Genomic DNA, 11,964 nt, shown 5'->3' with positions numbered 1-11,964 from the left:
AATATGTTAGTTAGGTGTACATGTATGCTCCTTATATTTCTTATTTCTTGCCATAATACTGCTTTATATAGTAATTTAGTATTTAGAGAGGGAGAAAGTGACTGACAACTCCTTATTCTGTTTCTTTTTTTTTTTTGAAATTAAGTATTATAATTAAGAAATGAAATGATTTTTTTCGGTGTTCATGCGAAATGAACGACAGAATAGGATCGGCAAATCCATGAATTTCGCCAGCGATTCATGTTTAATTTGCCGATTCTATTCTGTCGTTCATTTCGCATGAACACCGAAAAAATTGTTTCATTTCTTATATTTACATTATATTTCCTTTCCATTTGTAAACTATATAACATTTTGAATTGCATATAATTTTTAGCATTTAACATTAAAATCAGCTTCCCGGCCATTCTGTTCACCAGACTGCGACGTCATCTAAGGAACGTTCTCCATAACTATACGCGGACGTCGTCAGAACAGCGGTCGGTTATCACTAAACAGCGATGCCGTAACTTTTGCTGTTCATACGAAGTGAACGTCAAAATATTCACTGGAAAAGAATAGGGCGAATGTAAATATTTAAAAATGAAACCGCGATAGGCTCATTATGAAATGCAGTACAATCAAAAAAAAAAAAAAAAAAAAAAAAAGAACAGATACATAATAATACACAATTTGAGAGACGGCATAAACTCTACCATTATTTTGTTGGCATTGTACGTTAGTACAATATTTTCTATAGCAGTCAGTATTCTATCATGATAACAGTGCACGTTATTTTCGTGTTATTCGTCGAGCTCGTTTTATCGCTCTTTTTGGCGGCAAATTTATTTTCTATAAATAGCAGGTTCATTGTTTGTCAGTCAAAGCAGCTTGTTATACAAAAGAAAGTAGAATATTCAAGATAAGTATTTCTATTTGATAATTTGCATTTAATTATCTTTTGAAACTTTTCCATATGTTGTTTTGCCCTATTTAATTATCCCCGGCCGAATGCGGAAGGATATAGTTTTGGCGTTGTCCGTCCGTCCGTCCGGAGCCATATCTAGGAAGTGGTTGGGAATATTTAAATAAACTTCATATACATGTTCACCGCTATATGGAAATGCGGCCCGTCAAGTTTCAGTCAGATTTTACAATATATGGTAGTGATTATATAAAACAGAGGCTAACCACAGTAGACAATCTTTTTTGGAAAGATGTGTTTAGTGGTTTTGTTCTCCTTTCAAATAAAAAGGATCCTGAAAAATGGGAAGAATTTCTCTCCATGCCAATATGGTACAACAATAGATTTAAAAAAGTGGGGACCAGTTTCTGTTACATACTTTATTTTAATGCAGGAATATTATTTGTAAACGACCTTATGAATAGGAATGGTAACTTTTACACATATGAGAATTTGTTAGACATATATGATATTCAAACCAATTTCCTTCAATATCAGAATATACTACATTCATTGAGAGCCGAGCTGGCCAGATTGCATTTTACACACCTAGCAGTTAAAGATACTAACCCAATCCAGCCATTATTATTAAGGCTAATAAATAGTAGCGAAAAGGGTTGTCGTAAAATATATGACACAATATTAAAAAATGAAACAGCACCAACTTCCAAAAGTAAATGGATTGCAGATCTGAACTTGAATAATAATTTTGACTGGAAAAATACTTATAAACTGCCATTTAATATAACTAAGGATTCAAAACTCCAGTGGTTTCAATTCAGAATCAACCATAGAATTCTGGGGACAAACTATTTATTAAAAAAATGGGACTTAAACCAGATGATTTATGTTCGTTCTGTAAACAACAGCCAGAAACAATAGTTCATTTATTTTGGGACTGTAACACAACACAATTGTTTTGGCAAAGTGTCAAAAATTGGATAAGAAGAAAATATAACATTATAGAATCAGACTGGTCAAAAACAAATGTCATGTTAGGAAATAGAATAATCCAAACTGCCTTAAATGAAATAATAATGACAGCTAAATATCATATTTATCAAAGTAAAATGAATTTTTCTGACCCAAATATTCAGGTTTTTATAAAACAGATTACACTGGTTTTTAATATGGAAAAGTTTCAAGCAAAGCAATCAATGTCAATGAATAAATTTAATAAAATATGGGGCGGTCATGCAGTATTATTTGGAGAAGACAACTAACATAAAAAGGCATATTATTAATAACACTGTTGTAAAAAAAAAATCCTATTATTATACACCATTTCCCCCTTTGTAATGTTGGTCTTTGAAACACTAAGCAAAGACTACCTTTGTACCTCTATATATTATAATTTAACATACATTTTAGATAATAGTGACATATTACTATACTTGCCAAAAAAAAAACAACAACACATTTACAATGTACTTAGAACATTGGAAGGAGCCTGAATATATTAGTTTTGTTTTCTTACGATAGAAGTAAGCAAATTAGAGTATCAGTGCAAGGGAGAGAAACCCTTTAAATACATTATTGAAAATGCCTATAAGTTAATTCCCTTGTTTGTATGAAGTGATCTTGTGTCTCATTTTCAACTTTCCAAATTGTGGAGTCTTGCCGTTTCGAATTTTGTGCAAGGCACACAATTATTTATTTATCCTGAAATTAAGATTAAAATTCTTAAGACTATCCTATATCTATATTAGAGAAGTATCGAAGAGAAGTATGCAAATGGATTTGTAAAATGGATATAAATGCAAGATATTCTCGTAATTATTCTTAGCTCGTTCATTTATTTACTGTTTTTGTCAAAGTCGCAAAAAAGGTTTAAATTTGTTTATTCCAACCTTTTTATATTGAATAGTACGATCGAAAGTTCTTGCTCACAAGTATATACAGTGCTATATATATTGTTCTCACTTATGTACATTTACAGGTATTCATTAATTAAAAAGAAAAATGGTAAGGGACTTGTCCCGTTGATAAAAGGCTAGAAAGCTTGTTTGTATATTGTAAGTGTGGCTGAATAATAAAATGATATAAAAAAAAGTTTCAGTCAGATTGCCCATGTAACACCAGAGTTATGGCCCTTAGAAGTTTCTAGTGTTAACTATATAGGGTACTGTAAATATGAAAACTTCTGCTTCTGAATCATAAAGCCCGCCTACTTAGCTCAGTAGGTAGAGCGTTGGTCTACGGATCGCGGGGTCGTGAGTTCGATCCCCGGGCGGGGCGTATGTTCTCCATGACGATTTGATAAAAGACATTGTGTCTGAAATCATTCGTCCTCCACCTCTAATTCATGTGGAGAAGCCGACATTTACTTGCGGAGAACTGGTTTGTACTGGTACAGAATCCAGGAACACTGGTTAGGTTAACTGCCCGCCGTTACATGACTGAAATACTGTTGAAAAACGGTGTTAAACCCAAAACAAACAAACACATTTCTGCTTCATAACTTGTGACATATTTGACCTAGAACTATGAAACTTGAATTGAATTTAGATCACCATAATGTGGTGGTGCACACACACAATTTCGTCAGGATGTCTTTAGTAACTTCAGAGTTATTGCTCTTTAATTGTTTAAAAATCCACATATTTGTACACAACAAAGTAACCATTTGGCCGAGAATTTCATTAAACTTCTTTCATTTTTTTCTGTGAACATTTATTGTCGACATGGGAAGTTGTGTACCCACACCCGGTCACCCCCACCGTCCTGGTCACACTCCCTCCCTCTCCCCATTCCCCACCACAAAAAAAATCATTCGTTTTTTAAAAAGAATTTTAAACGATCCATGAATATGTATCAACATGCAAAGTTGTATCCCCCCAACTCGCTCCTCCACCCAGTCACCCCCATCGATGCAGCATCCCCACCCCAATTATTTATATATATTTTTTTTATTTTTTGTTTTCCATCAATATTTATTATCAAAATGTGAAGTTTTTTTCATTCCTTTTTTTAAATTTTTTTTTAAACCTTTCATAAATATTTATCAGCATGCGAAGTTGTAACCACAAACGACATCTGTTCTTTTATGTTCAAATGTACATGTTAAACAGCGACACTTGGTGCCAAACTACTCGGATACAATATTTCGTTCTAGTTACACCTCAAGCTCACATTTCAAATAACTCCATATAATTCTAAAAGCTAAGCTTATTACAGTAAACATATTCCATTCAAATTAATTTCATTAGTCAGGATCAAAACGTAACATACATTTATTATGTACACTTAAAACATTTGTTTTCTGTTAAATTGATCCTGACTAATGAAATTATTTGCTTCTTATTAACATCCTTAACTTTTTGCCGGATATATTTCTTTGCCATTCCTCACCACAGGGGATACCAATTTCATCGAATTTGCTTGCTGCTGTAAAATAACGCATGATTTTTTTTTTCAGAAGTAATTTACTGTGACTGCAACAGACTGTGATATGAAATCTGTTGAAATTATAATTAAATCGAAACCGAACCGCAGTTTGAAAATATGATTTACAGATTGCATACACAAGTGAAGGCGATTTGTGATTTTCAATCAAAATAGCGGACTCTGAATTTTTCGAAAATGTGAAAAAATTAGATTGATCCAAACTTTCTGAAATTCTCCTGCTATTTCTACCTATGCATAGAAGAAGGGAAACAATTTATTTTGGGCTGCTGGTCTGGTGGTAACACGGTTGACTGTCAATCCAGAGGTCCGGGGTTCGAATCCCGGTCCAGGCACATGCTCTTGAGTGTCTTTAACCTAACTAAGAGGCCTGTATTTTTCTTCCCAGGAAAGACGTCTTCGCGTGTACCGGTGCTATACACAGGGCACGTTAAAGAACTAGACTGTCTATCCGCAAAGAGCTAGGCTAAGTTAAGCCTGAATCACACTGCCCCGGATGGGTTTGCGGATGAGATCCGGATTCCCATCCCCGGATTGATCCACGAATGTGTAAGAAAAATGGGTTTTGCGAATTTGTTACGATCTGTTGAGGATGCATTTAGGATCTGATACGGATGACTGAGTTGAGAAGACGGGTGAGGCTAATTGAGTACGCGGGTCATAGGGATTTGTTGTGATCCACTGCGAGTCGTTACAATTGCAATACTGGTAGCTACAGATTAGATGAGGATTAGTTGCGATTTTCCCACTGTCTGCTGGATGTCAATTAGAATGCGCTGCGGATCCTTACGGGTCGCTGCAATTTCTTCCGATCTCTTACGATTGAGTTAAGTTCTGCTGCGATCTGTTACTGACGTCAGCTGAACATTTTCGGACATTACACACTTGGAACGCTGGAGCTTCCAGTACCCATCATCATTCAACCAGAGTTCTTCCAACAGTACACCTGTGTACCAAACATTATTCAAATCTGACAAGCCTTTCATGAGTTATTGTCCGGAAACCATGAGTTTGGCAAATTTGAAGTTGGACAGGGGCCATAACTACGTCAAAAGAAATGGTGGTTTGTAGGCAAAGCCGAACTTGACCTGTATTTTATGATAATACACCTGTGTACCAAAATTTATTATTGTCCGGAAACCATGAAAACCAACGGACGGACCGACCAACAAGCTCACTCCTATATACCACCCCCAAACTTCGTTTGTGGGGGTATAAATATCAAAATTATTAAAAGCATTCTGTTCCCATTTCAATTTTACAAGAAAATGTTTCCAGTAACTGCCCCCGATCCCGCAGTTATTATTTTGGAAAGCGAATACTAAAATGTTCTCAATACCTCTTGCATTGTATTGGTAATAGTCAGGAAATGCGCTCCTCGATTTAAAACACACTAAATGTGATCGGACGGATAAACGACGACCAACCCCCCCCCCCCCCCCCACCCCAAAAAAAAAGCTCACCATGAGCATACTTATTTATTTAGTTCTAACTGCGCTCATTTAAACACAATAATAATAACAAGCAACATAAGTTACAAGATTCTTCTGTGAGTATGTGGATGGCCCTTTGAAGGATCGTTTAACCTTTTAAGTTCCAAAGCTCATAAAACCATCCGGTCTTGCCAAGGTACTTTACCCACAGGTTCATTCAAGTAGTGCTTGAGGTAGAACTTCACTTCTTTCGCCTCCCTCGTGTTCAGATTCCCGCCAATTGGCTGCAGGTCTTCCATGTCTATATTATTCATCCAGGCTCCAGGGACGATGTTGTGCTCCTCATCCTCGTCATCAAGTAGATAGTTGTGGTGTCTTGGATACCGGATCCTCATGAGGTTGCGGAGACAGACGCACACCTTGACAATCTTGGCCACTGTGTCAGGGTGTTGTGGGAGAGTGGTGCGCAAACATCTAAATCTCTGGACCAGAATGCCAAAAGTATTCTCCACACGCCTTCTGTCTCGGGAGAGGCGGTAGTTGAAAATCAAATCCTTTCCTCCCCGGTGAGTCCCCGCTTGGCGAATGGTTTGAGGAGCCAGGTCTTCATCCCAAACGCATTATCACCAATGAACCAGTACGGCAGGGGCCTGTCATCTTGGGGTGCTGCATGGGGGATGTCCATCAATCCCTCTTCAACATACTGCTTGAGTTCACAAGCATTCCATATCAGTCTGTCTAATGTTCCGCCAGGTTCCCCAACATCCACCCACAGGAATTTGTAGTCGGCATCCGCAAAGGCCATCATCACAATGGAATGAAACTTTTTGTAATTGTAGAAGACAGATCCACCACCTGGAGGACATTCAATGGCTACGTGTTTTCCATCTAAAGCGCCGAGGGTATGTGGTAACTGCCACCTGGTTTCAAACGTCTCAGCAACTGCCAACCGTTGTTCTTGTGTCGTGGGAGTCTGTACTACCTCTGCCATGAACTCGTCGATGATGGCTTGACAGACCTCTCGGATGATGATTGACACGGTGTTGCCTGACATCCTGAACCCATACATCACTGACTTGTAACTTTCGCCGGAAGCCAGGTAGCGCAGTGTCAACGACAGTCTGACAGCCTGCTCCAGTGCCAGCCTAACTAATCCTTTACAGTCCTTAGCAAATCGCAAGAAACCGTAAAATCCGGAGCGTAACCTACACTAATACTGAAAAACCTTGATGTGATCGTAAATAACCGTGCCAATCCGCAAGAAACCGTTATAAAGCTCTATTGCAATCGTAACAGAACCTTATTTGACCCGATTAGAACCGGAATAAAACCGTAATAGCTTGTATTTTTTGACCACAATGATTGTCTTCCGGACTGTTACGATCTTTTAAGATATATTAGGATCTTTTCAGAACTGTTACGGATTTATTAGGGATTCCTTACGGATATATTATCCGTGGCAAAATTTTGGAGCATATTCAAAACTTTGAACCCTTGCCCCCGCTCACTTCCAGGACACAGTATAACATTCTAACCATTTTGCATCAATGTTACATTATATACCAGAAATTCTGCCCTGACTAAACCCATCTTGAAACACACTGACGGGCTGGGCAAGATAACCCTTCATCAGCTTAATTAAAATTTACTTTAATGATACCAATGAGAAATACAGTGTCTGTTTCATTAAAAATACACATATTCACAAAGAGAATATAGATACTCGTGTCTTTTTTATTCAAATTAAAGAGGCATACCCTACATCTAGCAGATTAAATTTTTGTATATTAAAGGTATATTATGGGTTAGACATACGTAAAAGAAGAAACCACCTAAAGGAGGGTCTATGTGCTGTTCAAAAGTGCTCAAAACAGAGTTCTGCAAGAAGACTTAATTAAAAGAAGAACCTATTCATCCCCAAGATATGAATTTGGGCCTAAATGCGTCTTAAAGACAAACATGATGTACAATATTTGGTGTCATATTCCCTGACATAAGTTTTGTGTGTTGTGTATCATGGTCAGTAACGGTTTTTTTCTCTTGGGATCGTACGTACAAAATTGTTCATTACACCATATCTGTCCTCAAAGTACGCACTTTGAATTACATGCATTTAAAATACATTAAAATGTGTAATAAATGTTGTCACATTCCCTGCATGACAGTTTGTCTGTAAGCTGTTGAAAATACCCTAACAATGATTTATTTGAAAATTCGCCGTTAAATACCCAGTTTCTTTACCCAAAATTCTTTCCGTGGGTAGCCATTTTGTTACTGTGTGCCAGCTACGTGTGCGCTCTATTTATCAATGTTTATAAAAAAGTCCATGAGAAAAACTGCGAAAACTCGAATGTTCCCGTTATTCTGGAAGCTAGAAACAGATCAACAATAAAGTTTCATTTATATAAAACGTGACGGAATTTTGCGTTTCGGTGATAAATTATTTTAAAAATCACAAATCGCAATGTGTGGGTTAGTCGCTTTAACAGCGATATAGGGTCATCATGACCCAATTGTTGGGTTTAACGCCGTTTTCAACAGTATTTCACGTCCATTCTACAGATAGAGGAGCAACTTCAATAGATTTTAATCGTTTATTTCAGTCTCATCAATATAGATTTTGAAAAAGGCTTTAGGCATAGTATTTAAAGCAATGCATATTCCTACTCATTTAAACTCGTGATCGCTGATTCAATTTCTTGTATGCAGCGGGAGCGTTTCCGGAAGCTGGCTCCAGATGCAAACCAGGAACCAACGAAGATACCAGGTTGCTTTCGTTCAATGATAACTCAATCTGAGGCTGCACGATTGTTAAACGCTTCATTTGCAGAAAATACCGTTGGTGTTTATAGTACAGGACTTAATTGTTTTGAGCGTTTTAGGAACATTTATTGTATGCAGTCGGTTTGGCCACCTTCCATCGCAAATGCTCCTGTTTATCTCGTGGTTATCATTAAAGGACATTGCGCCGTCTACAGCCCGTTTGTATGTTAATGCAATTGGGTTCCAGTGCAAGATGAGTAATGCTTCTGTTGATTCAAAGCATTACATCATTGAAAAACTCTTAGAGGGTCTGAAGAGGTCTGCCAGGGTAAGGGAGTCTAGGCTACCAATAACTCAACATATACTGCAGCACATTTTGCCGTGTGCTCAAATCTATTTGAGAGTCATTTATTTGTAGCAGCTTTCTGTCTTGCTTTCTTTGCTTTTCTTAGAGTGGGTGAACTGGCTGTAACAAGCAAGAGATCAATTTCGAATTTTATTTAAATGTCTGATTTACTGGTAAATGAAAAGGAAGGTTATATACAAATTTCTGCAGATCAATATGGGACAGGATCACTCTTAAAGATCAGTAGGTCAGATTCTAGCATTTGCACAGTTCGTAACATCGTAGAGTTCTTGAAAAGACGCCCGGCAATTGGTGGGCCCTTATTTTGTCACTTGAATGGAAAGCCTTTAACACGATACCAGTTTTCTGCTGTTTTGAAGAAGTGTTTGAGCAACTTACAGTTTGATTACGGCAAATTTGCATCCCATTCTTTTAGAATTAGGGCGGCAACTGCTGCAGCTATGGCAGGTTACAATGTTGAAACAATTAAACGTGCCGGGCGATGGCGCGCGGAGGCTTATCGTGTTTATCTTAAAACGGAGTCCGTTTACACATTGTCACGTTTGGCATAGTTGCATTTTTTTAAGCTTGTGTGCATGAATTAGGTTAACTGTTATGCTTTCTTGTGGGTGTTGTTACTTTGTGAGAAATTCGAACCAAGTTGTTCTAGGCACAGTAAAGGTGTGGTTGGTTGGGTCGTTCATCATAAAACAAGCGTTTACTGTAGCAAGACGACGGACTGGTGGATTGAATCTCGATCTGAAGCTATGTGATCTTTGGTGGCAAGGTTACAGCGGGTTGTCTTTACTGGATGTTATTAGCAAATTAAAAGCATTGAAAATGGTCGGAGATATGCCGGACATTATTTTGTTACACTGTGGGGGAATGATTTGGGACGCATTGAACTAAAGAACTTCCGTAAACAAATTGATATTATAATCAAAGTCATTAATGACAATTTCAAATGCAAAATTATTTGGTCGCAAATACTTCCACGTAACTCATGGCGTTATTCTGATAATCATGCTGCAATGGAATTAGCTTGAAAAAGTATTAATAGTTATGCTGCCAAAAAAATAATTGAAAACAATGGTTTACAGTGCATTCAGTTTTATTGTTTTATTTTATTGATTTAGTTTAAAGCCCTTTGGGACGCATATATTCAGTGCTTAAGTTCGCGCATATAAAACTCAGTTAAGCTTTTGGAGCAGTCAGTTAGATTCTTTTGTGGCATTCACTTTAAGCCCGATTTCGGGCATAACTTAAGCCCGATTTCGGGCGTAGTTTAAGCCCTATTTCGGGCGTATTTATTATGTAGTCTTTTGGGGCATTTAACGGATTGTTTTAAGGTCGCCCTTAACGACTATTTGGTCGGTGACTAGTTGACCTAGTGGGGTTAACATGATGAGCCCGGGAACCATGTCCAGCCAGATTCAGACTGTGGAAATATAATAAGAAATCTGATATGTTTTTTTGTCGGTTTATTTAATGTTTATGCCGATGGGATGTCGAACAACTGAAATTCTTGAGTGAATGCTTATTGATTAAATGGATTTATTGACATGCATTCTTTGCAATTAATATACCAATGGTCAAAACACAGAGGGGTTTAAGTTGCTGGCTTACACTCAGGTGTGTGTTGTTCGGCAACTGGTCGTCCTAGAATCTCCCAATAATACCCTACTATTCAGGCTAGTATTTTGGTTAACAACCCGTGCTCCTGCGCTTCTCAGCTTGATACGCTGAATAACTTGAAGAAAAAGAAAAAAAAATGAGCCTGAACTGATATAAACGCTTATACCATGTCACAACATATTTGAAACATTATTATTAATTTTCGCTGTATTCTCATATGTCATGTACATATGATTTGAGTTAATAAAATTGTGTTCTGTTCTATTCTGAAATAACTAAGCTATTGAAAAACCAGCGGTGTTTCAGAAACCGTTTCCAATTGTCATACAATGTTACAAACCGCATGCCTTCATCACTTTTAATGAGATGATTTTTTTTTGTCTTTTTGTTCAGAGCAGAGTTTATTTATACAAATTGGTCTACTAATTGGAAAATTGAAATATAATGCACTTGAACACAGTTTCACATTTTGGTGTGTTGGGACGCCCTAAGCAATTGAGAAGACATCTACCCGCTCTGTAAAAGAATTATAACTATGCTTCTCATAGACTGTCTATTACAGTTCCCAGTATTGTTCATTTAAAACAGGAGGGCGCAACAACATCTCAAAACATTAAATTATGTCTGTGGATCACTTATCATGCATATAAAATCAGTTTATACAATTGAACATTGAATTTTGTTGGACGCGAGTTGAATACTCGAACAGCGTCTACGTGTTAGAAATCAAGGTTGAAGATTCTAATCATCTAATATCAAGCAAAATCATAGTTACTAGTAATATCTATCATATATTCATTCTTTTCTGAAAAAAACAACAACAACAGCCTTTTACACTGGAGGAAAAAGCAATTAAATATTAATTATTTACTGCTTGGTATTCCTGCCCCAAGCTAAAACACATATCTTACACTGCCATAAGATGACAACATGTAAGTTTTAAGGTCAAAATAAAACACAGGAATATTAAACTGAAATATTTTATTTGCGTCAATATGAAAAGAAATCATAAAAATACATGTTATGAACTAACTTTTCTTCAGGTTTAGCGCATTTTATCATAACCTTGTTAGATGAACAGTAAAAACTATTATAAACATATTGAAAACATACTTTTGAAAAATAATACAAAATAGTCTATGAACAAAGAATATATATGTTTTACAGAGCAAACTATATTTTCAAACACAATTACCTCTTTAGATAGTTCTTCTCACTGTTTCTTATTTAATGAACAGTTTGGTATATATACTATACTTCGCAAAGTACGAAATTACAAAATATGGACATTCATGTAAAGCCAGTAAAAAACTATAACAATCTGAGCTCAGTGTGATTTTTGAAGTGGACTTTTAGACAAAATTCCATTCATTTTTTTAAAAACAGATGCATTATGAGGTGACTAGAATTTAAAAGACATGTACATAGGATGTATTTCA

The 11,964-nt window shown here is 36.7% G+C and overlaps 1 protein-coding gene across 1 annotated transcript; it reads right to left on the bottom strand.

Annotated features, from left to right (window-relative positions):
- Positions 1-6,328: 6,328 nt before the first annotated feature.
- Positions 6,329-6,835, bottom strand: LOC128557333 (putative nuclease HARBI1). The gene has a single exon (XM_053544622.1). The coding sequence runs from the start codon at positions 6,833-6,835 to the stop codon at positions 6,329-6,331; it is 507 nt and encodes a 168-aa protein (XP_053400597.1).
- Between the last annotated feature and the right edge of the window lie 5,129 nt (positions 6,836-11,964).

This window comes from Mercenaria mercenaria, chromosome 5 (genome assembly GCF_021730395.1).
Source record: "Mercenaria mercenaria strain notata chromosome 5, MADL_Memer_1, whole genome shotgun sequence".
NCBI classification, from domain to species: domain Eukaryota; kingdom Metazoa; phylum Mollusca; class Bivalvia; order Venerida; family Veneridae; genus Mercenaria; species Mercenaria mercenaria.
The sequence above is the reverse complement of the archived record's forward strand: the minus strand, read 5'-3'. Positions and strand labels throughout refer to the sequence as shown.